General features: G+C 63.5%; 3 protein-coding genes across 4 annotated transcripts; 2 read left to right on the forward strand and 1 right to left on the reverse strand.

The window, feature by feature from the left end:
- The first annotated feature begins 450 nt into the window (after nt 1-450).
- On the forward strand, nt 451-4781 carry ADISSP (adipose secreted signaling protein). 2 transcript variants are annotated; one of them, XM_071753089.1, is made up of 6 exons: nt 451-557; nt 922-1008; nt 1998-2143; nt 2691-2814; nt 3682-3804; nt 4010-4781. In XM_071753089.1, the coding sequence occupies exons 2-6, from the start codon at nt 990-992 to the stop codon at nt 4108-4110; spliced, it is 513 nt and encodes a 170-aa protein (XP_071609190.1). In that variant the 5' UTR covers nt 451-557; nt 922-989; the 3' UTR covers nt 4111-4781. The 2 variants fall into 2 exon arrangements, with proteins under 2 accessions (XP_071609190.1, XP_071609191.1); XM_071753090.1 differs by lacking the exon at nt 451-557 and adding an exon at nt 587-695.
- Nucleotides 4640-14815, reverse strand: HSPA12B (heat shock protein family A (Hsp70) member 12B). The gene is made up of 13 exons (XM_071753088.1): nt 14679-14815; nt 13045-13098; nt 11551-11651; nt 10615-10739; nt 9934-10120; nt 9326-9430; nt 9054-9170; nt 8492-8663; nt 8031-8117; nt 7410-7514; nt 6654-6912; nt 6293-6396; nt 4640-6138 (listed from the first exon to the last, which is right to left on the reverse strand). Exons 2-13 carry the CDS (start codon nt 13085-13087, stop codon nt 5501-5503), a joined length of 2043 nt encoding a protein of 680 aa, XP_071609189.1. The 5' UTR covers nt 13088-13098; nt 14679-14815; the 3' UTR covers nt 4640-5500.
- On the forward strand, nt 14304-21465 carry SIGLEC1 (sialic acid binding Ig like lectin 1). The gene is made up of 5 exons (XM_071753928.1): nt 14304-14409; nt 19587-19751; nt 19989-20234; nt 20493-20792; nt 20963-21465. The coding sequence occupies exons 1-5, from the start codon at nt 14304-14306 to the stop codon at nt 21463-21465; spliced, it is 1320 nt and encodes a 439-aa protein (XP_071610029.1).
- Nucleotides 21466-26758: the final 5293 nt, after the last annotated feature.

A 26758-nucleotide genomic window follows, 5' to 3' on the forward strand; every position in this document is an offset into this window, starting at 1 on the left:
CCCCGCCCCCCCCCCCACAGTGCGGGGGCCACCCCTGTCCACAGCCTCGTGACCGGGGGGGTGGGCCTGGTTTTAAAAAACACCAAAAATGAGGAATTTCTTCCCGGGGATTCTGCCCACCCCCATCCCTTGGTTGGGAAATTGGGGTCTGAGAATGAAAACAATAAACGAATGAATGAATGCACTAACAACAACAACAACAGCTCCAATAACAACACCGGTAATAAACACCCGGGACAATAATAAACAACAGCAGGCCGCCAGGTTGCCATGGCAACCGCCTCTCCCGCCCGGCCCAGGCCGCCCCCACCTCCCTCCTCCGCCCCTATTGGCTGCCTCACCCCTCAGCCCCGCCCCTTAGCGACAGTCCCGCCCCTTGGAGACCACCGGCCGGAGCCGCAGCCAATAGGCGTGAAGGGGAGGCGGGACTACCTCCTAGACGGACCAATGGAAAAAGCGGAGGGAGAGCCAGCAACCAATAGGAAGCAGGGGGCGTGCCCCGGCTGTGGGAAGCGGGCGGCGGGGAGCGCGGCCCTGCCCGGGACGCCCCGTCCGGGGTGAGTGAGGGGGGCAGGGGGAGGGAGGGACCCCCGGGGCTTCCCCCTCCCCGTGAACGCGGGGACCCCTCCCCGCATTGCCCCTGCCCCCCGCTGCGGAGCTCCGGTGCCCCCGGTCCCGCTGGGGCGGTCCGGGAGGTGCGTTGAGCCTCAGCGCCCATCCGAGGGGTGTTTGGGGGGCGGATCCCAACCCTCGGGGTGGGAGTCGGGGGGCGTGAGGGGGGGTGAGGTCCGGCACCCCCAGCCCGGCTCTAGTGGTCACCCCCTGCCTCGGTGTAGCGGGAGATTCCGGGTGTGGGGAACGGGGACCACCACCCCCACCCCTCGGGGTCCTGCCCGACCCTGCCTGTGTCCCCCCCCCCAGCTCCGGTGGTCCCGGAGGGTGAGGATGGCCACCAGCCCGTGAAGAGTGGCACAAGGACACCCGGACGGATGGCTGCGGCTAGCAGAGGTGAGTCCCGGGGGTCCCTGCTGGGGGGTCTCCTCTGCACCCCCAATCCCCGACCCTCCTCCTGCGGGATGCTGCGGGGTGATGGGTGCTGAGACAGAGCCCCGGGAGGCTCCTTGTGCTGCTGCCGGTGACATTCCTGTCCCTTTGTGTGCCCGCTCCTGGCTCCGGTCCCTGCTCCGGTTCCCCCCTCCCTCCGGGGGCTCCAATCCCCCAGCGGTGAAGCCCCCGCCCCCTCCCCTGGGGACACGGGGACCCTCGTTTCGGGGGGCACACGGTGACTCTGGAGGTGGCATCTGCACCCAGGGCTGGCATGCCCCATGTGTGTCCCCACCCCCACCCCACACCGGGACCCCCAAACCCAAACCACCTGTGGGGTCCCGCAGGTCCCGGTGTCCCCTCTGCGGGGGGGACCTGGGGACTCGAGGCCAAACGTGGCAGGTGCGGGTGTCCCCCCCGCCTGTCCCCCGCCTGCAGGACACCTAATTAGGTTCCTCCCCTAATGAGATTTCCCCGCCATCCACCTCCAGGGGCTGCCAGGGTGGGTGTCCCTCGAGGTGCCACCATCCCCCTCGGGATGTCCTCTCCTTCCAGTGTCCGAGGGACTCATCCCCCGTGTCCCCTCCTCCGGGGCGGGGGGCGGTGGCACTGGGGCGGTGGCAGGGGGGTGGTGGCACCGCTGAAGGTCACCTGGTGGTGTGCCCAGAGGTGACCCTGGGACAGCCACTCCCCGGGACGTTCCCCCGCTCTGTACCTCTGCCACCTCCCTCCCGGTGACATCCCAGCCCCTGGGCCACCTGTGTTTTGCTCTGTGTCCCCTAGGAGGTGACAATCTGCTCCCACCCGCGGCCACAGGTCACCCGTGTCCCTGTGTCACAGGGGGGGTTGGAGTGGGGGTGCTGGGGGAGCCCCCCGCGGGCCGTGACGCTCTGGCAGGGGGCAGGGGACACTCTGGGGGTGACACGGGTGGCTCTGTCCCCTCCTCCCCGCAGGCACCAAGGCGAAGGGGGGGGGCGTGCGCTTCGCCCCGAGCCCCCCGCCCCCCGAGGGGACCCCCGGGCACGTGCGCTTCGAGCAGAGCCTGCGGGACTCTGCGGTGACAGTGACACGGGAGAGGGACGGCAGCTTCCTGGTCAAGGTGGGGACAGGGGAGGGGCCTGGAGCTGGCGCTGCTCCTGCACTTGCATTGCTTAACTTCTGTTCTGGTTTGGGTTTGTACGTGACTTTTTTTTTTTTATTTATTTTTCATTTAATTTTATCTGCTTTTACTTATTTTCTAGTTTACTTTTTATTTATTTAGATTTTATTTATTTTAAATTTATTTTACATTATTTATTTTTGTAATTCCATTTGATTTTATCTGATTTTTATTTACTTTTTATTTCATTTTAATTTTTATTTAGTTAATTTTTATTGTGTTTGATTTTAGCGTTTATTTTAAAAAATTTTTAGTTTTCTGATTTTTAGTTTAAACTTATGTAATTTTTATTTATTTTGTTAATTTTTATTTACCTTTTAATTTGATTTTATTTCACTTATTTTCATTTAGTTTTCCATTTACATTTCTTAATGCTGTTTCAGCCCCCCCTCCCCAATGTTTTATATCATTTTATATTCTCCATTTCATGGGGTGGTTGGAGTGGTGTGACCCCCCCACCCCTCCCTCGTGTCCCCCCTGTCCCCAGGTGGGGTTCCTGAAGATCCTGCACCGCTATGAGCTCTGCTTCCTCCTGCCCGCCCTGGGGGGGGGGCTCTGTGCCCTGCCCAGCCCCCACCTCCGTGTCAGCAGCATCACCCCCCTGCCCGAAGGTAACAAACACCCCCCCCAGCACCCCCCGAGCCCCCCAGCACCCCCTGAGGCACGGGGTGGGGGGTGGGAGCCAAACAAGATGTGGGGGGTGTTGTGCAGCACCTCAGAGTGGGCAGTACAGGCAGTACAGGCAGGGTACAGTCAGTCAGGGTACAGTCAGTACAATCAGTACAGTCAGTCAGTACAGTCAGTCAGGGTACAGTCAGTCAGTACAGTGGGTCAGGGTACAGTGGGTCAGGGTACAGTCAGTACAGTCAGGGTACAGTCAGTCAGTACAGTGGGTCAGGGTACAGCGGGTCAGGGTACAGTCAGTCAGTACAGACAGGGTACAGTCAGTCATGGTACAGTCGGTCAGGGTACAGTCGGTCAGGGTACAGTCAGGGTACAGTCGGTCAGGGTACAGTGGGTCAGGGTACAGTCGGTCAGGGTACAGTCAGTACAGTCAGGGTACAGTCAGTCAGGGTACAGTGGGTCAGGGTACAGCGGGTCAGGGTACAGTCAGTCAGTACAGACAGGGTACAGTCAGTCATGGTACAGTGGGTCAGGGTACAGTCGGTCAGGGTACAGTCAGTACAGTCAGGGTACAGCGGGTCAGGGTACAGTCAGTCAGTACAGACAGGGTACAGTCAGTCATGGTACAGTGGGTCAGGGTACAGTCGGTCAGGGTACAGTCGGTCAGGGTACAGTGGGTCAGGGTACAGTCGGTCAGGGTACAGTGGGTCAGGGTACAGTCGGTCAGGGTACAGTCAGGGTACAGTCGGTCAGGGTACAGTGGGTCAGGGTACAGTCGGTCAGGGTACAGTCAGTACAGTCAGGGTACAGTCAGGGTACAGTGGGTCAGGGTACAGTCGTCTCTGTGTCTGCAGGTGTGCGGGTGCGGTGTGAGTACACGGCTCCGCGGGAGGGGGTGCTGCGGGAGGAGGTGGTCCTGGCTCGCGAGGCCGGTGACGGGGCCACCATCAGGGTGGTGGTCCAGGCCCGCGTGATGGGTAAGGTGTCCCCCACCCCCCCCGGCCTGTCCCCTGCCTGTGTCCCTCCCCCTGGGGACAGGAGCAGTGTCCCTGCCCCGTGCGGACCCCGGCGGGGGGCGGGCGCTCCCTAAAACGTCTTTAAAAGGGGTGAACATCCCCCCCTCCTCCCCCCGAGCCCACGGGTGGCTGCCCCCCCCCGTCAGTGTCCCCTCCTGACCCGCAGACCGCCACCACGGGACCCCCATGCTGCTGGACGGGGTGCGCTGCATCGGCACCGAGCTGGAGTACGACTCGGAGCACAGCGACTGGCACGGCTTCGACTGACCCCCCCGGGAGACCCCACCCCACCCCACCCCGGGAGACCCCACCCCCGGGACATCCCCACCCCCGGGACCCTCCCCCTCCCGGGACACCCCCCCGGACCACACCTATATTTAAAAAAAAGAGGAAACCCCCCTAAAAAAACCCCTCACCCTGGGGAGCACAGCTCTGTGCCCCCCCCAAACCGCCACCTTGGGGACCACAGCTCTGTGTTGTCCCCCCCAACCCCCCTCCCCCCAAAATATCCACCCTAGGGGCCACAACTCTGTGCCTCCCACCCCAACCCCCTCACCCTGCCCTGTGACCCCCCAGCCCCTGTGTGGGGGCAGCTCCTTTCCTCCCCCCCCCCCCCAACCTGGCTGCTGGGGGGCCCTGAAGCTCCAGGGGGGGTGTCCCCAAATTCCAAACCCTCAGGCAGGGCCCCACTTGCTGCTGCTGTCCCCTCGCTTCCCACCCCCCGGCAGAGGGGAGGCTTTGGAGTAGGGGGGTGCAGCCCCTTGGGCTCTGCCCCTTCTGCTTTTTTTGTAGCCTCTTTTTATAGGTTTTTGGGTGGTTTTTTTGTTGTTTTTTGGGTTTTTTCCCCCTGGCCAGCCGCGCGGGCCAGGGGCCGGCGGTGCCCGGAGGCTTCTCGTGCCTACATCTATCGATATAAAATATAAAATATAAACTCTGTACATAGCCACCTGCCCCTCCTCTGCCCCCCGGGGGAGCAGGACAACAAAAATAATACTGGCATCAGGGGAGGGGAATCATGAGCTGCACCTGAAAGGGGAGGGAGCTCAGTGTGTGGGGGTGGGTGTCTCCCCAAACCCCCTGGGGACAGGGGCAGCGCTGGGGGGGCACAGGGACATCCTAGGAGGGGACAGGGGAGATGCCCGAGGGGACGGGACAGGACAGGGACAGCCCCAGGGGGGCACAAGGACAGCTGTGGGGGGACAAGGAACACCCATGGGGGACAAGGACAGTTTTGGATAGGGACAAGGACACTTAGGGGACACAATGGCACATGGGGACACCCGGGGGGAACAGCCGGGGGTGACAAGGACAGCCCTGGGGGGGACAAGGATACCCAGGGGGCTGCAGGCTTCCGGGGTGGTCCTTGGGGGCAGCCTGAGCCCCCATGCCCCCAGGAGGCCATGGTGGGAGGGGGTGGTCGGTCCCCCTTTATTGCAGTAGGACCACCGACCCATTTCCATGGGGGGGGTAGCAGGCGAGGAGCATCCTTGGGGTGTCCCGTGAGAAGTGGGGGGGCCACCAGCAGGGTGGCAACAGGATCTGGTGGCCACTTGTCCCTCTCTGTCGGCTCCTCGTGGTGCAGGGGGGGGGTGGTGGGGGAGTGGGGTGTCCGGAGCGGGTCCTGGGGTGTTCCCCACCCCCGCGGGGAGGGAAGGTCTCAGTTGGAGAGGAAATCGATGGTGGCTCGGACCGTCTTGGAGGTGCGGGTGTCCACGGCCGTCACCTTGATCTCCGTGTCCCCAAACTGCATGCTGGCGCGGATCTCGCGGCGGCCGCGGGCGTCCCCCCCGCCCCCCCCTTCCAGCTCCAGGCTGATGGTGCCGCACTTGCGCACGCCGGGGTCGGTGATGTAGACCACCTCGTCGGTGGAGCAGCAGTAGATGTTGATGATGGTTTTGCGCTGCCCCGGGCGCGCGGGGCAGTAGCTGCGCTGCACCACCTCGCCCAGGGCCACCGACTGGTCCACCGAGACGAACTTCTCGAAGATGTCGGTGCACCAGCTCTTCCCCTCCTTCACCAGCAGCTTCTCCCGCGGGTGCTTCCCTTCCACGAACTTGTTGAGGACCCCCACGCCGTAGGTCAGGGGGGAGCGGCGGACGCGGACGATGGTGGGGTCGAGGCCGAAGAGCACGGCGCCCTTGAGGATGGTCAGCCCCACGTCTTGGGGGATGATGACGCGGCAGGAGAGGCCGAAGGCTTCCTGGACGGCGCGCTGCAGCATGGCCGACTCGGCGAACCCCCCCACCAGGAAGAGGAACTTGATGCCTTGGACCTCCGGCTTCTTCAGGAGATCGTCTGGGGAGGGACGGGGGGATGTGGGGCAGGGCTGGGGGCTGCCCCCGCACCTCGACCCCCACCCTGGGCACGGCTCGGGGTGCCGGGAGCTGAGGGAGGGGGGAGGAGGGAGAGGGGACGTGGGACCTTCCTCCCCCTTCCTGGCAGGACCTACCGATGTGCTGGATGATCTGGGTGATGGTGGGCTGGAAGAGCTCGCTCATGGCCTCCGAGGACAGCCGCAGCATCCCCTGGGACGACCACTTCACAAAGTTGACACTGGGGAGGGAGAGGAGCTCTGGGGCCACCAAACCCTCCCCCCACAACAGCCCCGAGAGCAGAGATCCCCCCACATCCCCTCTCCCTCTCCCCCCCCTTGATCTTATTGAGGATTTTCATGAGCTGCCTGCTCCCCGAGCCCCCTCATCCCCTGAGGTGGGGTGGGATGGGGTGGGGTGGGGTAGGATGGGATGAGGTGGAATGGGATGGGGTGGGGTGAGATGGGATGGGATGAGGTGGGGTGGGGGGGCTCTCACTTGCTCTTCTTGAGGGCTGTCTCCACATTCTGGCCCCGGTGCTTGCGGTAGAAGTCGACAAAGGAGAAGGGGAGGGAGATGTTGAGGGGGCTGGCACGGGAGGGGGCAGCTGCCCGCTTGCGAGCCTCGAAGGCGATGGTCAGGTCCACCCAGGCTGCCGGGCGCTTGGCCTTGAAGGTGCTGATGAAATCCTCCCCAAAAATGTGGCACAGCAGCTTCTCGAAGGCCAAGTCCACCCCCACCGCCCCGTAGGGACCCCCTGGGGAGCCAAGGGGGGGTTTGGGTCACACACATCCCCAGGTTCCCCAGTCACCATATTGCCCCCCACCCCAGCATCCCTGTCCCACTTGTCACTCCCAACCCAGCCCCCCTGTAACCCCTCTCCCACCTGAGGGCCCCCACTCCTTATTGCCCCCCCAAGACCAACACCCTCTCCCACTGACCCCAAGTCCGACACCCCCACTCCACTTTGTCCCCCAGCCCATCACACTCTCCCCAATTTCCCCCTCTCCACTCAGCACCCCCAACCCAACACCCCCACCCCACTTTGTCCCCCCAGTCCCTCACCCCCTCCCCACTTTGCCCCCCCCTTCCTGTCCTGCTCCCTGCTGTCACCAGGTGGTGCCACAGCCACAGCCACCACCCTGCAGGGGACAGGGAGGGGACCCCAGCCCGGGGCAGGGGGGTGGTCCCGCAGCCGGGGTGGGGGGGGATTGTCCCCAAGGTGGAGGGGAGGTGCTGGGGTCCGGAGCCCACCTGAGGCTTTGTACAACTCCTTCAGGGTCCCCTGTGGTTTCTCGATCTGGTGCACGGTCAGGTCCACCGTGCCCCCCCCGCAGTCTGCCACGATGTAGCGGTCACCTGCCGGCAGGGACAGTGGCCCAGTGACCCCCCAGGTGCTGCAGGGCCTCCCCCAGACCCTCAATAGGGCTGAGGATCTCTCACCCCCGGGGCACCCATCCCATGGGCTGGGAGCACCCACCCGCACGTGTGTGTGTCCCCCAGGGTTGGGGTTTTTTTCCTCACCCGGAAAAGAGCTGAAGAAGGGTGTGGGGGCTTTTCTTGGAGGGGGGGGGACAAGAGGGGGGTTGCTTGGAACAAGGGGACAGGAAGGTGGCACAGGCCACCCCTCACCCCTCACGGGAGGGCTCATGACCGAGTGACAGCCCGGAGCGGTGTCACCCCCGACAGAACCCTCCCAGGGGGACCCTGCACCTCCCTGGGGGGAGGGCTCAGCCGAGGGGGGGGACACACACCTCCAGCCCCCAGCCCCTCACCGTGGGGTGGCAGAGCCAGCGGGGTCTCCTGCTTGTGTCCCCCCCCCAACCCAATGTGGGGCGGGGGTCTTCTGGGTGGGGGGGGGATCACCCCTCCTACCTGCCTGCATCTCTGACCAAAGCTCCCCCACCCCCGACTCCACCAGGAAGGTTCGGCTGTGGCGGGACCTCCGGAGCTGCTCCCGGGCTGTGGAGAGACCCCAGGGGCAGGAATTAGTTTGGGGAAGGAGCAGTCCTGGGATCCCCTCCCCAACACACCCAGCGAGCAGGGAACACAGTGGGGGCTGCACTGGGAGCACTGGTTGCCCCCTCCCCTCCAGCTGGGACACCCCACACGGTCCCAGCTCCATGGTGAGGGTGCTGATCCCTTCACCTCTCTGCTCCCTTGGGATCCCACCAGGTCCCACCTACCCAGCGCTGTCCCTGGGCCATGTCCCCCCCTCGCTTGGTGTCCCAGTCCCCAGGGGACTCAGTTTCCCCCATCCCTAGAAGATGGTGCGGTTTGGGGGGTCCCCGGGGTGGTCGTGCCAACCCCCCCATCCCCCCGGCACCCCCCCTCACCCTGCCGAAAGCTGGAGTCGATGGGGGGCTCTGTCCCCAGCCCCCTGGCCGGGGCTGTGCAGCTCAGGTCGATGAGCTGGTGGAGCCGAAGTTTCCTGCAGTAAATGGAGGCGGCTTCGGGCTCCAGCGCGATCAGCAGCTGCTCCGGCTGCTCCGGGGACACCAACCCGGCCTGGGGGGACACGGGGGGGTCAGGGCACCCCGGTGGAACCAGCCTGGCCCTTCCTTCCAGGCCTTTTCCCCGGAATCCCCCACGGGGTGGCCACGCACCAGGTACACCTTGTGCTTGTTGGGTTGCTGGGGGGGGGGAGGGTCCTGCCCCTCCTAGAGACCCAGCGGTGGCACCGAGCACCCAAGGGACACCCACGTCCCCATCCCCCGTCCCCAGCTCGCTGCACACCCGGCTCCAAAATCCTCCCAAGCCCACGTTCCCAGGCCAGCAGGAGTCCAGATCTTCCTTGGACTACCAGGATACAACAGAGACCCTTCCCCGGGGAGCAGGAGGGGAAGGTGGCACCCTCTGGAGAGCCCAACCCTCCCCCCTCTGCGGGGGTCCCCTCACCTTGTAGGCAGCCTCCCGCATGAACTGCTTGGCCGGCTGCTTCCAGATGGCAGGCACGGTGATCACCCAGCGGATGGCACCGCGCTCCGGCAGGGACGGGCACTGCTCCCTCAGCTCCTGCGGGGACACCACCAGCTGGGACACCTCCCCAGGATGGGCACGGGCTGAGGGGTCTGGTGGAGCAGGGAGACCTGGCTGGGGGCCTGGGGGGAGCCCCACCTGGATGGTGTTGGGTTACTGGGGTCCCACCTGCACGCTGCTGGGGGTCCTACCTGCACCGCATGCTGCTTGAAGAAGCGGAGTGCATGGGCAAACACCTCCAGTGCCTGCATCTTCTTCCCATTGACAGCTTCCAGTTCAGTTTTCATGGTGAGATCCTGCCAGGAAGAGCAGGAATGGATCACCTGAGGTGCCGGGATATGTCTGGTGTCCCACCAGCAAGCCTCGGGCCAAACCTCTCTGTGCCAAACAGCTCCAGGCATGGGCTCTGCAGACCTCAGAGCACCTTCCAGTGCCTGAAGGGGCTCCAAGAAAGCTGGGGAGGGACTTGGGACAAGGGCCTGGAGGGATGGGATGAAGTTCCAAGCTAAAAGAGGGGAGATTTGGATTGGATCTTGGGAAGAAATTCTTTGGGGTGAGGGTGCTGAGCCCCAGGGTGCCCCCAGAAGCTGTGGCTGCCCCATCCCTGGCAGTGTTGAAGGTTGGATGGGGCTTGGAGCACCCTGGGCTGGGGGAGGGGTCCCTGCCCATGGCAGAGGTGGCACTGGGGGAGCGGTAAGGTCCCTCCACCCCAAACCATGCCATGATTTCCTGATTCCTCTGCTCTGCAGCAGCTCATCTCCTGCCTGCTGTCCCCAGGGGCTGGGGCCCAGGCACTCACACTGGTGCTGTGAATCTTCATCTTAAACTTCTCGAAGTAGAGCCAGTCACGGGCATCCTCGGGGTCCAGGTCATGGTAGTAATCCCGGGCAGTATAGCCAAAGCTGTGGAAGGCTCCATCGGGTGTCAGCAGGAGGCTGGTGGGGGTCTTCTGGTTGGCCACCCCTGGGTCTCCTCCTTCCCATTTCCTGCAAACCAGAGCCAGCAGCAGCCCCTGAGCCTCAAAAGTCCAGAGAATGGGTTTCACCCTCCTCATTTAGCAATTTATTATACCCTCCAACACCTTAAATGAGGATCAAGGAAGGAACACACGTCCCCAGGGAAGTCACCCATGAAGGGTGCTGAGCCCTGCACCCATGTGGGGTTATGCTGAGGTGCTAATGAAGGGGTGCTCTCACCCATTCTCCTGCTCAGAAGGGCTCCTTCCCTACCCCAGTGGCACCAGGGGATGGTCAGCCCAGGCTGGATGGGGCTTGGAGCAGCCTGGGCTGTGGGAGGTGTCCCTGACCATGGCAGGGATTGGAACTGGATGATCTTGAAGGTCCCTTCCAACCCAAACCAGACCATGCCATGGTTCTGATTGCCCAGCCTGGCTCCATCCCTCCATCCCTCCCAGACATCTGAGTTTCAGCCACTTTGGGGAAAAAAGAAAAAGTCCTTTTCATCCCTGGGCCCTGCTCACCTCATCATGTGGATGGCCTCGGGGTCGCTGGTGAAGCTGAAGGCGTAGCCGCTGGAGGTGGTGCCGAAGTCGATGGCCACGACCACGGCAAAGGAGGCGGAGGGCTGGGAGCGAACCTCGCTCCTCTGCAGGGCAGGGACAGCCCCAGGGACGGGGGAAAGAGGGGAAGAAATACACGGAATGGTCAAGTTTTTTCCTAAAGTGGGCCCGGGGGCACGGCAGGGTGGGGGCCCACTGTGGCTGTGGCTTCCCCTGCGAGGAGGATGAGAACGTGGGGCAGCTCCTCCTCCTCAGGAGCTCACGGAGCTGAGGGACCGTCCCGTGGTCACCCCCAAAACCAGACCCCAGGGGACAACCCCAGGGACACCACAGGGGGTGGGGGTCCTGTGTCCCCCCGGATCATGGGGTGCTGAGCCCTCCACGTGCCAACCCTGGCAGATCCCAAACTTCCCCTCGCTCCCCTGCGGGACCTTGTCCTAGGTGTCCCCAAGGTGTCACCCGACCTTCCCCACTCCCATGGGTGACGCTCCTTCCCCTCCTGCCTTTGTGTCCCCGCATCCCTCGGTGACAACAGGCGGAGGTGACAGGGCCCAGCGATGCTGAAGGACCCACCAGGACGTGTCGAGCCCCGTGTCGGTGTCACCCCCGCCTGCCGCAGGAGCTAAAAGCCTCATTAACTTTTAACGCCTCCACATTTGCTAAGTGCCCGGGCTGGCGGGGACAAAAAGCCCCGGGGGGAGCTGGGACGGGGGGGGGGAAGCAGGAGGTTGTCCCAGAAATGTGCATCTTGGGGGGGCTGCTGGGAAGGACCCGGCTCCAGAGGGTGACAATCCATCGGGGAGGGATCAGAGGGGACAATGCGGGGGGAGATGGACCCCGACAGCTCCAGGGAACTCTGGTAGCTCCAGAGGGACCCCCCCTCCCCAACTGCCTTACCGGGGACTGGGAGGGTGTCAGTGGGGCAATGCTGCAGCTCTCATGGGACGTCCCCGGGGAGCCAGGAGGGGACGGTGTGGGGCACCGCTCGCCGTTGGCACCTGGGGACACAGCAGGGAGAGGCTGGGGTGACTTCAGCCTCCTCATGAGGACCCTTCCCCAAGGGAAGGTGAGGAACCCCTTGGAGTTGTCACAAGGAGGTGCAGGAACCGGTGGCACCTGGTGAGCTCAGAGGGGTCCCTCCCCGGGGGACAGGTCACACAGAGGGTGGGGACAGTGGTCAGAGAAGAGCTGCAGGACAAAGGGACCTTCTCCCACGGGGCTGGGGGACACCAGCTCATGCCCAGCAAGATGCTGGGGTGCTCGTGGGGTTTCGGGGTCTGTGTGTGTGGAATTCAGCTCGCTGGGGTGGTCAGGTTTGGGGGCTGAGGCACCAGCTCGATGTCTTCTACATGACCAGGGCAGAACCAGCACATCAAGTGTCACCCTGTTCTGAAGATGGAATCTACAACACACCGGGTGGACCTCCCAGCCCTGGATTTCTCCCAAAAACCCCTTGGGGGTGGTGGCAGCTGAGCCCCCTGAGCTGGGCTGGGTCCTGTCCTGCACAAAGGGACCGGAGCAGGGGAAGCGCCATGGTGGCTCTCGAGGGTCTCATTCCTTGGGGCTGAAGACAGAGGAGTCGGGACGAACAGCTCCGTGTCCCCTCGGGTGACCCCCACAGCCCTGCCCTAGGGGGTTCCGTCTGTCCCGGGGGTCTCGGGGCTTTGCTGCCCCTCACCTCAATTAGCAGAGGGGATAATGAGCCCGGAGAGGCCCCAGGGAGGAGACGGCGGGGACGCCGGGGACGGGGAGGGTGTGGAGGGTCTGCCCACCCCACGGGCTCTGAGGAACCCCCAGCAGCAGCAGCCGTGGGGGTCCCAGCAACGGGGGAGCTGTCCCGGCAGTGCTGGGGGGGTCCCGGCTGCCTCTCAATGCTTTGTCCCCTCGGCCGGCTGAGGGCAGAGCCACCTCCGTGTCACACGGATCTATGTGTCCCCCGCTCCGGGAGCTGTGCTGGGGGCTCCGGTGCCCCCCTCCCCCGCCGCTCTGTAAGTGCCTTTCCCTGTCTCCCGTGTCTGCTCCATCAATATTTGATCCCCGACAAACTGGAGCGGCCCCCCGGGGGGCGGCTCCGCGTGCCGGCAGAGCCCCTCGTGGGGATGGGGGGAGGGAGCCGGGGGGGGATGGACGGCACGGTACAGAGATCCAAGGATGGGGTTTGGGGAGGGCAAGGGGAGTGCTGTGGGATGGGGACGGGGTCCAAGGATGATTGTGAAGGGGCTGGGGGCTGCTGGGGGGCTCCAAGAATTATTGCAGAGGGGTTGGGATGCTGTCGGGTAGGGGGGGTCCCAATGGTGATTGTGGAGGGGTTGGGGGCTGCTGCGGGATGGGGGGGGGGCGTTCAGGGACGATTGTGGGGTGGGTGGGGGACACCCGGGGAAGCAGCCTTACCCATCCGCAGGCTCTGCATCCCGGGCTCCAGCAGCATGGCCATGGCCTCGCCCTCTGCAAGACAAGGAGCAGGGCGATGGGACGAGTGTCCCTCTGCCCGGGGGGGCCGGCTGTCCCCTCACCCCCCCAAACCTCAGCGGGGATAGGGCTGGCTGTGACCCGGTGCCAGACAGATGTGCTCCATGCAGATGTTGTCTGCCAGACCCCGTCCCACCGGCGCGGGGCCCTCGCTCCAGATTTTTATGGCTTGAAATTTAGGCTTGAAATTTAAATCTTCTGAATCAAAGCTCGTGAGAGCCCGCGGCCAGGCTCCCCGCGGGGTGGTGGCCACAGTGGCAGGAGGGGGGATGGCCACCAAGTGTCCTTGCCCCTCCTGAGGGCTGCCAGCCAGTGCTGAACAGCTCCAAAATGGATATAATTATGGATAATAATGAATAATAACGCATAATCATGGAGCCAGATCCCGACCCTGGACAAAATGGGAGGGGGTCCGGATGTTGTGCAGACCCTCGGGCTCCAAGTGGTTGAAATCCCCCATCCCAGCACCACTGTTCCCAAGCTGCCACAAGCCCTGGCCACCTTTGTCCCTCCCTGCCCGGGGTCTCGGTGGGGTCCTGGCTGCTGGTGACAGCTCACCAGGGGGGCGAGAGGGCCTCCAGACCCCTGAGGGCTTTCAGGTGGTGGTTCCCTTCCGTGTGCTGTCCCTGGGACAGCCAGGGAATCTGGAGAAGCTCTGGGGCACCCGGGGAGGCTCGGGGGCACCTCCATGGTACCAACACATGGACACAAGTGAGGGGCTCCCTTGCACACGCCTGTACCACCGAGAGCACTTGTGTCCCCCAGCTCGGTCCCCACGCAGGTCCCCAGGACCAAGCACCCCCCTCGTTCCCCAGGGACAGGGGCTGAAGCCCCCCAGATCCGGGGGGCCCCTACCCGAGGGTTCTGCGGGGCTGGGGGGGGCTCGGGCGGCGGTTTTGAGGCTTTTCCACCATTTCCGCCCGTGCCGGAGCTCACGGAAACGGAGAAGGAAAAAAGTTTGGGATGGCCCCGGGCTGTGCTGTGGGGGGGCCCGGCCGTGGGGGGGGGAGGACACCCGGGGGGCGGGCAGGGTGGCCTCGTGGTTGGGGGAGCTGGGGGTAGCCACGGGGGGGGGGCTGCAGATGTGGGGGAGGATTCGTCCCCAACAGCCTCGTGTGGCGGGAGCGAGGGCTGGGCACCTTCCCACCCCTCGATCCAACGGGAAAAGCTGTGGGGTCTCCATGGCTGCCCCCGGCACCGTGGTGGGCACAGCCTGCTGGGATGTCGCTGGCATCGGCTGCCACAGCCCCTGCGGGGTGCTGGCATGTCGCGACATTGTCCCCACCGGTCACAGCCGTGTCCCACCCCACGATGGGACGCACGGGGAGGGGGCTCAGAGCAGCAATCCCCCCCTTCCCACCCCTCTTCTCGCAGGGGACAGACCCCCAGAGCCCTGGCACCCCCCACCCCCCCGCTGTCCCCAGACTCGGGGGATACCCCGGGTTGTCCCTGCTGGGCTGGGGAGGCGGCACCCGAGCCCCAGCCGAGGGACAAGCAGGGCGGTGGCGTGTCCCCATGTCCCCACACCTCTGGCAGTGCCTCCCACGGCCGCTTACCTCTGCGGGGAGGGGGCGACACACAAGAGGACACAGACTGGGGACCCCCCAGCTCCAGCCAACCCCTCCTGGCGCCGGCGCTGCGATGCCCCCCGGTTCCAGCCCGGGCTGCCCCCCGGCCCCCTGCTCGCCGTCTTCCTCTGCCTTCTTCTCCCAGCTCCTTCCTCCCCCGGCCGGCCCAGCCCGCGCCTCAAATTGCAATTCCAGCTGCAGATGTGGGAGCGGGAGGAGGAGGAGGCAGGGCCAGGGCCAGAGCCAGAGCCAGAGCCAGAGCCAGAGCCAGAGCCAGAGCCGCAGCCGCCGCGAATGAAACCCAAACTCCTGAACGTGGCCCCGAATTCGCCTCCCCACTTCCCGAACCAGGGGACCACGGGCTGCCCGGGGGGGGGGTGGGGGGCAAGGACCGGGGTCCCAAAAATCCGAGGATAGGGATACTGAGGGAGAAGGGGAGATTCCCCCCCCCGTCTGTCCCGGCGCTGTCCCCCCGTTAGTTTGGTTTCTCTCGGTGTGTCCTCCCCCACCACACATTTCTCTCTCGGTTTTTGTCACTCTCTGTCCCGCTGACAGCCCCGTGCCCGGCTTTGCCTCCCGAGGGCTCCCTGACCCCCCGGCTGTCCGTCGGTCTGTCCATTCACCCACCCTGCACTTCAGGGCCCCCTTTCTCCCATCCCTACAGGACCTTCCCCTCGAACTCTCCAGATGGGGGTCCCGGCTCTGGAAGCGGTGCCGGGGGGTCCTGAGAGTCAGAAGCTTCCTCCTGAGGCTCCCAAAGGTCTCCCTGGCAAGAAGAAACCCACTGTGGAGGACTCAAAAACCCGGGCAGATCACTGGGGTCACTGAGATCACAGAATCATGGAAGGGTTTGGGTTGGAGGGAGCTCAGAGATTCCCCAGTGCCACCCCTGCCGTGGGCTGGGACATCTCCCACCAGCACAGGGTGCTCCAAGCCCCATCCAACCTGGGCTGAGACACTTCAAGAGATCGTCGGGATCATTGAGGTCATCTGGATCTTAAGAATCGTTTCGATCTTTGAGTAATTGAGATAATGGGGGTCACTGGGATCATTTGGGTCCCTGAGGTAATTAGGCTAATGTGGACCATTGAGATCATTTAGATCTTCGAGATAAATGAGATCGTTTGGGTTATTGAGATAATTTGGATCACGTGGATCCTTGGGATGGTTGTGATTATTTGGCTCTTTGAGATAATTGAGATCACTGAGATAAATTGGATCACCTGGATGGTTGGGGTGATTGGAATCATTTGGATCTTTGAGATCACGAAGCTCCTGCCCTGCAGCTCGGGAGAGGGGGGAAACTGCTGCTCTTCCTAAAAACCTGCTACAGACAGAAAGCTAATTAAGATTTAGGAAATTAACAGCGTGCAGGTACAGTGGATCCCGGCGGGGTCACCCAGCAGGTCCCAGACTGCTCTGGGGATGTTTGTTTTTCTTTTTTTTTTTTTTTTTTTGGGGGGGGGGGGGCTCTGTGCTGCTGGAGGAGGGGAAAGCTTGGGGGGGGCTATTGGGACAGTCCCAGGGGACACCGAACTGCGGGCAGGACCAGGAGCAGGTCCTGCTGGGTACTGGTTGTACTGGGGCTGTACTGGGTGAAGGTGGCCAGAGCAGGGTGGTCTCAGCCCCCTCCCGGGCCGGGACAGGTTCCGGAGGGTGGAGGGGAAGCGGTGGGTGGGGGGGCCGGGCAGGGGGGGCCCCGCCCGTGTTTGCTGCCCTGGCACCCGCTCAAGGGATGAGGTCGCGCTTTCCCTTTCCGGGAATTGAGGCAAACCCAGGGAAATGCCGGGACAGGACAGGACGCCCGGGAGGGGAATGAGGAACGGGGCTGGGAAGGGAGTAAACCCCTGAGTGTGTGCCCCCCCCTCTGTGCACCCCCTCCCCAGTCCCCTGGGAACTGGGGCACCTCGGGAGGAATTATCAGATCATGGAATCATGGCATGGGTTGGGGTGAAGGGACCTTAAATCCCCCCCAGTGCCACCCCTGCCATGGGCAGAGACACCTCCCCCAGCCCAGGGGCCTCCAAGCCCCATCCAACCTTCAGCACTGCCAGGGATGGGGCAGCCACAGCTTCTGGGGGCTCAGCACCCTCACCCCAAACAATTTCATCCCAAGATCTCCTCTCCATCTCCCCTCTTGCAGCTGGAAACCCTTCCCCCTCGGAGGGTCCCATCCCTCCAGGCCCTTGTCCCAAGTCCCTCCCCAGCTTTCCTGGAGCCTCTTCAGGCACTGGAAGGTGCTCTAAGGTTTGGATTCTTTTCTTCTCCAGGCTGAACACCCCCAACTCTCTCAGCTTCACAGGCAATCTTCATCACCATCACCATCATCACCATTTCCATCACCATGGGTCTAGCTGGGCCTTCATGTCCCAGAAGGCAAGAGCAACCTCAGGATCCCAGCAGGGATGGGTCAGGGGTGGCCGAGCCCCTCCCTGGCTTTTCACACCCTGGGGGATGATGTGTTCTTATCTAAATCCCATCTCATGGCCCATCTCAGTCCCATCTCATGGCCCATTTCACCAGCTCCATCCCTGCCCCGCAGGGGGGGACACAAGTGCCAGCGGTGCCATGTCATATCACATTTCATTGTACTTTATTGCTCATCGTGTCACAGCAATAATTTAAGTCCCTTTCCTTGTCTGGGGTGGCAGCAAACCCTGGGACTAATGAAGCGTCTGGGATCAGTGACTCGAAATGCTTAAAACACTTCAGCCCAGCAGTTCTGAAATTTAAAAGTCAGATTTGTGCATTTGAAATTGATTTTTCACTTGAAAGCTCATTTTGCTTCTACATATGTGAACGCTAAAATCTCCCGGAGATGTTGAACCTGACCCAAAACCTTTCCTTCCAGTCAAGCAACAGCTCAAACTTCTCCCACAGTCCAGGAACTGGTGGGACCTTCTGGAGCTGCTGGGTTCAGCTGGGTCTCTGCAGGGCTCTGTCCCTGGGCTCAGCACCCACAGAGCTCCCCTGTCCTCTGGCTCCTGCCCCCCACCTTTCTCTGGGCCTCATGGACACTTGTCCCCAGCTCTGCAGCTCCCACCTCCATCCCATCCCACAGGCTGTTACAGAAGGTTAGGGGTTGGAAGGAACCTCTGGAGATCATCGAGCCTCTCATCCCATCTCCATCCCCACTCCACTCCATCACACCCTATCCCGTCCCCATCTCCCCCACCCCAGCCCCTGACCCACATCTCTCCCCCCAAGCTTCCTCCTCTCTCCCCACACTGTTGGGGTCAGCGAAGCCGCCCCAGATCCAGAGGGGCTGGGACATCCCCCAGCATGAGCTGCACCCTCCCTTTTCATCCCCCCCACCCCACAGCCCCATCCCACGGCCAGAGCTGGGGCTGGGGGGTGGTCAGGCTGGGGCCGGGGGGGTGGTGCTCACACCGGGGGCCTCACACCTTCCCCACTGCCAAAAATAATATTTATTCCTTCAGTGTGAGCAGCTGGGCCGGATTCCCAGGGCTGGGTGACCCTGGGGGGCACTGGGGCCCTGGGGGGGCAGGGTGGGAATCCTGGCTGTGAGCCTGAGCCGGCTCCGGGGGAAGGGGGGGTCTCTGGGGAGGGGTTAAACAACTGCCCACTCCCCGGCACCCCCAGCACATTCCAGCACGAAGGAGTCCAGATGTTGGCTGGGGCAATTTGGGGGGGGTGAGGTGTGTGTGCTGAGTGCAATGCGGGGGTGTCCCCCCCTCTGGACCACCCTATGAAGGGGTCCCCAACTTCTGACTTCGAGCAGGGAGGAAAAAGGGTCTGGGGGCTGCCCCGCTGCAGTCCCACTCCTTGTAGCCCCCCAGGATTTTCCCCCAGCGCTTCCCGACCCCCCAGGGTAAAGCTCTCTGTTGACTCTGGTGGCAGCTCCCGGCGCGGTGTCCCCGTGTCACCAGGGAGGTGTCACCGGGCGTGGCTGCTGTCCCCCGGGTTATTTATTTAATTTGTTCAAATAAATTATTTGATCCCCTCCCTCCTCACCCTTTCCGTCCGCAAACCCACTCAGGTTTTGGTTTGGTTTGTGGGTTTTTTTTTGGGGGGGAGGGGATTTTCCCCTCATTCTCAACAAAATGTGGGGGGTACAGTCATGCGGGGGGGGGGGAGGGTAGGAAAGGGCTGATTTCTGTTCAGCTTTTCCCTCCCATGCTCTCCTCTCCCACACCCCAGATTCCTGGGATGCCCCGGTGGCTCCCACCCCCCAGCCCACATTCCTCCCACTCCTCCCAGAGCCTCCACATCCCCCACCCCTCCCCGCATCTCCTGGGGTGGTGGCCAAGGAGAGGAGAAAAGCTCCAGGGAGACCTCAGAGCACCTTCCAGTGCCTGAAGAGGCTCCAGGAAAGCTGGGGAGGGACTTGGGACAAGGGCCTGGAGGGATGGGACCCTCCGAGGGGGAAGGGTTTCCAGCTGCAAGAGGGGAGATGGAGAGGAGATCTTGGGGAGAGAGGGAGGGAGAAATCGTTTGGGGTGAGGGTGCTGAGCCCCAGGGTGCCCCCAGAAGCTGTGGCTGCCCCATCCCTGGCAGTGCTGAAGGTTGGATGGGGCTTGGAGGCCCCTGGGCTGGGGGAGGTGTCCCTGCCCATGGCAGGGGTGGCACTGGGGGACCTCTGAGGTCCCTTCACCCCATCCTGTCAGCTGTCAGGGATGGATAAAGTTTGGTTTCATTCGAGGGCCTCTGTATGGCACAGCCCATCCCAAAATGGCCATGAGGGTGGGTGGGGACAGTGTGGTGACCCTGGGGATGATGGAGTCCACCTGGGTCCTGTAGGGTCCTGGCCAACAGAGGCTTTTCCTTTCCCTTGCCTTCCCTTTTTGACACCTCCATCTCCTCCTCCTCGTCCTCCTCTTCCTCCTTTTCCTTCTCCTCCCTCTTCCCCTGCTCTCCCATTCCCTCTCCCCACAGAACCCCCCCGGGACCCCCTCCTGACATCCCTCCTGGAGACAGAGTGGCCACCTGGCCATCTTCCAGTGCTCCAGGAGGCAACCCAGGAGGATGAGGGGGAGTACGAGTGCCAGGCCAGCAGCCCCCTGGGCAGCACCCACGCGTCCCTGCCCCTCCATGTGCTGGGTGAGGGGGGGTCACCATGGGGGGGTAGGGGACGAGGGGCTGGGGACCCCCTGGCCTGGCTGGGGGGTGGGCATGGCCCAAATCAGTCTTGCTGTTGGGGAGCAGAGTGTCACTGGGGGGTCCGGAGGGGGGTGAGGTGGGGTCGGTGCCCAAGGGGTCCCACCCACTTAGGGGGTCCCACTATTACACTCCCCTAAAAAGAGACAACCCCTCCCACCCCCCTCTTGCTGTCCCCAGCTGTCAGGGTGGTGATGAGACCCTCCGCCGAGGTGGCAGAGGGGACAGAGGTGACACTGACGTGCCGAGCCCAGGGTGCCCCCCCGGGGACCCTCTACAGCTGGTTCAAGGACGGGCAGTGGCTGGGGGAGGGTCCCGACCCCTCCCTCGCCCTCCCCGCCACCCGGCGCACGGACGCGGGAGTCTACGGCTGCCAAGTGGGGAGGGGGCTGCTCCGAGGTCCCCCCGCCGCCCTCAGGGTACTCTGTGAGTGGGGGGGACTGTGGGTTTTTTTGGGGAAGGTGTCCAGGGCATCCCCTGTCACCGTGGCAGCGGTCGGCAGGACGGTCTATGTCGCCACCTGGTGACATCCCGCGACAGGACCGCGATGAAGGGGGGTACCGGAGGTCCCAAATGCTCCCTCGCTCCTTCCCCAACTATTCAGCAAACCTTCCCCCACCCCTCAACCCCCCCAGCTGTCCCGGGGGGTGGTGGCTGTGTGACCCGCGGTCCCTGTCCCTGCAGATGCCCCCCAGGACCTCTCCTTCACCTCCCTGCTGGGCCCCCGGGGGGGCCACCGACCCCTCCTGCTCTGCACCGTCGACAGCGACCCCCCCTCCCACCTCACCCTGCACCGGAGGGACGTGGGACCCCCCCTGGCCTCCAGTCGCGGCTCGGCCGACCCCCACCTCATTGTCCAGGCGATCCCCAACACCCTGCGGGTGGGGCTGGGGGCTCCGGGAGGGTGGGAGGGGGGCGTCTATGTCTGCAGGGCCAACAACAGCCAGGGCAGTGTGGCTGAGACCCTCCACCTGCAGCCCCCAGGTGAGGAGGGTTCTGGGGGGGTCCTGGGGGTTCTCCCGTGGGATCAGGACCCCTCTCCATGGGGTCAGGGATCTCCCCTGAGATCAGGACTCTCCAGACCGTCTCGCGGGGGGGTGTGGGTGTGCGGTGGGGTTCCCCTGTGCCACCCCCTCTCCCCTCCTCCTCCTCAGGGGTCACGGTGACGGTTGAGCCCTCGCCAGAAGTCCCTGAAGGCACCAGGGCCACTGTCACCTGCTGGACTGTCCCTTGGGTGGGGGACGAGGCCAACTACACCTGGTACAAGAACAACCGATGGCTCCGGGAGGGACCCTCCCATCCTCGTTCCTCATCCCTCTCCTTATCCCTGTCCTCATTCCCATCCCTGTCACCATCCCAGTCCCTCTCACTGTCCCTGGGGATGCGACGGGACAGGAGCAGCCCTGAGCCCACGGGTGGTGGCAGGACGATGGCAAGATGGTGGCAGGGTGGTGGCAGCAGCCCCTCGCTGAGCTCCCCCAGCACCAGGTGGCAGCGCGGTCACCTCCCCCTCCCCGTTGCCCCCCCCGGGGGCTCAGGCAGCGTCGCGGGGCCAGCGCGGGGTGAGCGGGGCAGCTCGGTCCCTGGGGCTCCAGGTCACCTTTTATCGGTACGGCGGTGGCAGAGCCCCCCCACAGCCCCCTCACCCTCCACCTGAGCCCACGCCACGCACCCAGCCCCCAGCCGAGGGTCCCTGTGCCCCCCCCCTCTCTCCTCCCAGCTTCAAGTCCATGAATTCCGCCCCCCCCCCCGTCCTGGGGAGGGTCTCAGGGCAGATGTTGCTGCACACACAGCCCCGGGAGTGGGTGGTGGGACAAGCGGTGGTCCTGGGGGGTGTGGGCAGAGAAGGGGGAGCAGGGAAGGTCCCACTTCCAGCACCTCCATCCAGCACGGAGCCGCGAGAGGTGGGAATGTTCCTCCTGTGATTACCGCCCCTGCACACGATGCCCTCGGGGAGGGGCTGGGGGTCCCGGGGGGGTGGTCGGGCTGTGGATCCAAGCTCAGGGCCGCAGGATCGGGCCCTGGGACGGTTGCCAGCGATTACCTCCGGGCTCCCTGAGCTCCTTCTCCTCTTTCCCTTCCCCACGTTAAGCCAAATCCTCCCGTCACATGGTGTGAAGAGGGAATAAGGGCAGGTCAGGAGGTGAACGGGAGGCCAGGGATTTGCCGCAGGACCTCACAGAAATGTGCCCGGCATTTCTCCTTGGATAAATTAGCGCCAGCTTTGATTTGCTGCCCCTCTCCCCCCGCCGCCTCCTCCTCCTCCTCCTCCCCATCATCCCGGAGCTCACGCGACACCGGTGGGGAGGGTGCTGGGGGGCAAGCACCCGGGCTGGGCTCCTCGCCCTGGCTTTGTGCTGGCAGAGCCTCCGGGGGCGGTGCCGGTGGCTCTTGCCATGGTGGGTTGGTGGCCCAATGGGCCACAAGACCCCTTCCCCGTTGGGTTGGGAAATGAGACCACCCGCTGAGGGGTGTCCCCGTGCAGGTGTCACCCACCCCCCTAAATCCTTCCGGTGGGATGGGTTGGGAGTAAATCCAGCCTGGGATGTGGGGGAGACAAGAAATTGGGGTGCGATCCCGTCCTGCCCTCCCCACCCCCCAGGATTTGCATTTTTCCCAGGATTCACCCCCAACCCCTTAGCGGGCAGCCCCCCCAGCACCTCTCCTCCATCCCACCGCAGGTCCTCCTCACGTCCTTCCGCCCCCCCTCCCCGAGCTTTACCACAACATCTGCTCCCTTCACCCCGCGTCTTCCTCGCCATGGCCACCAACCATCTGTGGGGCACCGCAGGGTGGTGGGACATGGCGTGGGGACACCCCCACCTCACCCGTCGGGTTGGGGCCAAGGTGGGGGTGATGGGTGCATGAGGGGGTGGCCAGACCCCCTCCCCCTTCCTATCCCCATGTCACCCACGCTGGCTGGCACGTGGATGGGCCTCGTGGCCATGGTGACACGGGGGGGGAGTGGGACCCGTGGGGGGGAGCTCATCCCGCCCAGCTTTGCTGAGCCCCCAGACCCACTGCTGCCCCCTGGACCCCCACCAACCCCGCCCCCCGGGATGTGGAAAGCAGGAGGAAGGGCTGAGCCCTGCGGCCCCCGGCTGTGGGGGGGTCAGCAGGTGTCTGTCCCCCCCCCTTCAGCACCCCCTCCTTCTCTCTCACCCCTACACCCAGGGGAGTCTGGGGGCCTGAGCCCCCCTGCTCCTCCTGACAGTGTCTCTTGTGTCCCTTCTTGTCTGCGCGGGCCACCTGCCCCCCCAGGAGTCCCCCCGGGGGTCCCCAGCTGTGTCACACCAAGCCCCCCGACTCCCTTAATGTGATGATTGGATGCTCGTTAATTGCATGAGGCAGCCACGGGCGGCTAGGGGGGGGGGTAATGGTGTTCGGAGCCCAGGCCCCCCCTTTCTGGGAAGCCCAGGAGTGCTGCAGTGGCTGGGGGGACCCAGGTGGTGTCCTGGAGGACACACAGTCCGTGTCTGGGGGTCTGGTCATGGGTGGTGGGGGTCCAGCAGCGCTGGAACTGGGGAAACTGGAGGGTCAAGGCTGTCCAAGTTCGTAGCAGGTCCCCGGGGGCTGTGATCACACCCTCCTCCACGCACTTGGTGGCACTTGGTGGCACACGGCATGCCAGCAGTGTCTGCACCTTGTCACCAGCCTCCCCTGCGGGGGTGGCACCAGCTGGGACAGGGTCCCCAGCAGAGGGACACAGCCCCGGAGCTTGGGGAGGGGAAGCACAGGGTGGGGGGGCCCGCAGCCCTGTCACCCCTGGAGAAGGTAAACGGAGGCACGGGTGACATAGCCTCAGCGCGGGGGGTACCGGGGCCATCGCCCCCCCCTCTCTCAAACCATGGCCTTGGGGGGCCAGGCTGCCCGGCGGGGGCCTGGGGGAGCTGGGGAGGGGAAAGTGGGGAGGGGTGCAAGGACTGTTCTGTTCAGATCCACAGTCCCCCCTGCCCCCGGGATGATTTTTTTCAGTTACCCAGAGCGGGCGGGGTGCGCGGGGATCCCAGGGTTCTGGGAGAAAGGATGCCAGGAGGGAGTCCCAGGATCAGGGATCCCAGAGGAGACCCCAGTAGGAGGGGGTCCCAGGATGAGGAATGCTAACGGGGGTCCCAAGAGGAGGGATGCTAAAGGAGACCCCCGGAGGGGCGATCCCAGAGGTCCCAGGAACGGGGCAGGGTCTGGGGTTCCGGCCCCCGCCGCTCCCCATGCGACGTGGTCCCGCCGCCGCCGACTCTTTTGGGGTGGGGATCCCCGGGGTCGGGGCGCTGCTAGGGGACCCCTGGGGCGGGACGACTCGGGTGCTGCGGGACAGTCGGAGCAGCCGTTCCAGGGGGGGGTCTGGGGGTGTCTGCGCCACGGACACGCACGAATTTCGTTTGATTTCGTTTGATATCGTTCGATTTCGTTTGATTTCGTTTGATTTTTTTTAATCCGAGTTGGCGCGGCGGGGCCGGGCGGGCCGGGCTGGGTGCAATGCACCCACACGCGGCGGGGTCCGGTGGGGCGTGGGGACGGCCCGAGGAGGGGTGAATCCCACCTGTGAAGTGGTGACCCCTCTTGAGGAGGGGGGGTCCCCCGGTCCGCCCGCTCCTGGGCCACCCTGGACTTCCCGGGACAAGCGGTTCCGTTAACGAAATTGGTGGTACCGGGGTCCCAGGGTTGGGAGGCAGGGCTGGGCTGGGCGTTCCCTGGGATGAGGGGGTGCCCCCGGGACCCTCAGCGCTCCCCATCACCCCCTGCCCCCAGCGGGGTCCCCGAAGCATCCACCAGAGCCCTGTGAGGGCGAAGCCACCGAGGCCGCTGTGTCCCCGTGTGTCCCGGTGGGTGGGTAGTGGTGTCCCAGAGATGTCCCCAAGGGTGTCTCAGGCGGTGTCTGGCCCTGACGGGGCACCCTGAGGGCTGGGGACCCTAGTAGGGCACCCTGCACCCTTACACCATAATCAATGAGTCCCTGCACACCCCGCAGACTACATCCGTGCAGGGGGGGTCGCAGGGGTCCCACACCCGCTCGTGTCAGTGGGGAGGGGCACAGGGGGTCCCTTCGCACACGCACACACCGTGACCTTGCATATTTCCCCCGTATCCCTCCACGGTTGTCTCCCCCCCTTGATCCCTCACAGCCCCCCGGTGACCCCTTACAGCCCCCCCCATGTCCCCGCACAGCCCCCCGTGTCCTTTCACAGCCCCCCATGTCCCCTCAAAGCCCCTCACGTTCTTTCACAGCCCCCCTGTGTCCCCCCAAGCCTCCCCCCGAACCCGCCCCCCCTTACCGGGCTCCGCCGCTACGTCCCGGCCTGGCCCCGAGGAGTCCCCCAGCCCCCAGCCGGGACCATCGGGATGGGCCGGAACCCTTCCCGGGCAGGAGAAGGGAGGGGAGGGTCCCCGGGTGGTCCCGGTGCACCCCGGGCCGGTAGAACCGTGAGCTCCGGTGGGCCTGGGGGGCTCCGGGAGGATGTAGCCCGGGCCCGGGCGTCTCAGGAGGCCGGGATGGGCCCGGGGAAGCCACCGAGCACTGCCCGGCCCGGCCCAACCCAGCCGAACCGGGGGATTTCCTGGCCTGCCCCTCCCGGTACTTCGCTTCCAGCGGGCACTGGGCCCGGGAGCCCCTTGGCCAGGGGAGAAAACGGGAAAATGGGGGGAAATTTGTTTTGCTTTTTTTCCCCTCTTTCATCGGCTCCGGAGCGGGCGGCGGCTCGGGAGGGCCCGGGGAGGTTCGGCGGGGACGGGAGCGAGCGACGGGAAAAAAAAAAAGAAAAAGCAATAAAAATAATAACAGTAGCGGTAAAATTAACCCAACAACCATCATTTGATAAAAAGCGGCAGATTTTAAAAATTATTCTGGATTTTTTATTTTTTTTTTTACTCTTTTTTTTCTTAGGCGGAGGCTGATATCCCCCTTCTCCCCACCCGGGTTATTTCCCTTCCTCGCCCCTCCCCCTCTCCCACCGGTGGCAAATCCCTTCTGCTTACTGTTAATAATAGCCAGAAAAATAATAAGAGAGCAGGAAACGTTACAAGGTACCGGGGAGGGGGAAAGGGGGGGCTGCCGGGCCGCTTCTCCCCCGTTATACCGCGGCCTGAGCCACCTTCCCGGGGCTGGGCCGAGGGAGAATATTTCGTTCCCGGGCGGTTGTGCCCCCCCCTTGGAACCCCTTCCCCAGCGGCAACCCCTTCGGCGGGGGCGGCTTTAGGCTTTTGTGATTATTTTTCTTAGTTTTCGTTAGGAATCCTTTGCCAATATCACGATATAAACAATCGCCGAGCGGAAAGCGGCTGCTCGGCCCCGGCCCGGCCTTCCCGCAGATCCGGGAATCCTTTACCACCGATCCCGTACCGGGCGGTCCATTCCCTGCCGAACCCCGCTCGCTCCATTCCGGCTCCGCAGAGCCGGGGTGCGGGCTGGGGACTCCGGCCCTGGGGGACCGGCCCGGCCCTTGTTCCGTGTCCGGCTCCCCGATCCCACTGACTCCCTCGCTTTATTTTCTTTTTTATTTTCTCCCATCTAATTTTCTTCTTTCCTTTTATTTAATTTGTTTCTTTTGGTTTTACCCTTTTATTTAATTTGTTTCTTTTATTTTTTTCCCTTTCGTTTTATTTATTTCCCCCCTCCTTTTTATTTTATTTGTTTCTTTTGTTTTTACCCTTTTATTTTATTTGTTTCTTTTATTTTTTCCCCTTTCACCTTACTTGTTTCCTTTTATTTTATTTGTTTAGTTTTATTTCTTTATTTTATTATGTTATTGTTATTTTTTTCCCCTTCATTTATTTTTATTTCCTCCGCGTTGGTTTCGGTTGTTTCAGGGATGGGCAGACATGGAAACTCGGGGCCCACCATAGTCCCAAGGCAAATTCGGAGGCCTTGAACTCCTTATCCCTGGAAAAAGAAAAAAAAGAAAAAAACCAAACCAAACCAAACCAAAACCCTTTCCCGGGTGTCTCCTTCTTCC

The sequence above is a fragment of the Heliangelus exortis genome, chromosome 10 (genome assembly GCF_036169615.1).
Source record: "Heliangelus exortis chromosome 10, bHelExo1.hap1, whole genome shotgun sequence".
NCBI classification, from domain to species: Eukaryota; Metazoa; Chordata; class Aves; order Apodiformes; family Trochilidae; genus Heliangelus; species Heliangelus exortis.

Bases quoted from the DNA above. Each gene is read 5' to 3' on its own strand.
- ADISSP (XM_071753089.1), top strand. The intron at 2,144-2,690 runs GTGGGGACAGGG...CCCTGTCCCCAG, and splicing joins ACGGCAGCTTCCTGGTCAAG to GTGGGGTTCCTGAAGATCCT. The intron at 3,805-4,009 runs GTAAGGTGTCCC...CCTGACCCGCAG, and splicing joins GGTCCAGGCCCGCGTGATGG to ACCGCCACCACGGGACCCCC.
- HSPA12B (XM_071753088.1), bottom strand. From the start codon at position 13,087: ATGGCCATGCTGCTGGAGCCCGGGATGCAGAGCCTGCGGATGG. The intron at 9,431-9,933 runs GTGAGTGCCTGG...TCTTCCTGGCAG, and splicing joins TGAAGATTCACAGCACCAGT to GATCTCACCATGAAAACTGA. The intron at 9,171-9,325 runs GTAGGACCCCCA...GTGTCCCCGCAG, and splicing joins TCAAGCAGCATGCGGTGCAG to GAGCTGAGGGAGCAGTGCCC.
- SIGLEC1 (XM_071753928.1), top strand. From the start codon at position 14,304: ATGGCTGCCCCCGGCACCGTGGTGGGCACAGCCTGCTGGGATGTCGCT. The intron at 14,410-19,586 runs GTCACAGCCGTG...CTCTCCCCACAG, and splicing joins TCGCGACATTGTCCCCACCG to AACCCCCCCGGGACCCCCTC. The intron at 20,235-20,492 runs GTGAGTGGGGGG...CTGTCCCTGCAG, and splicing joins CGCCGCCCTCAGGGTACTCT to ATGCCCCCCAGGACCTCTCC.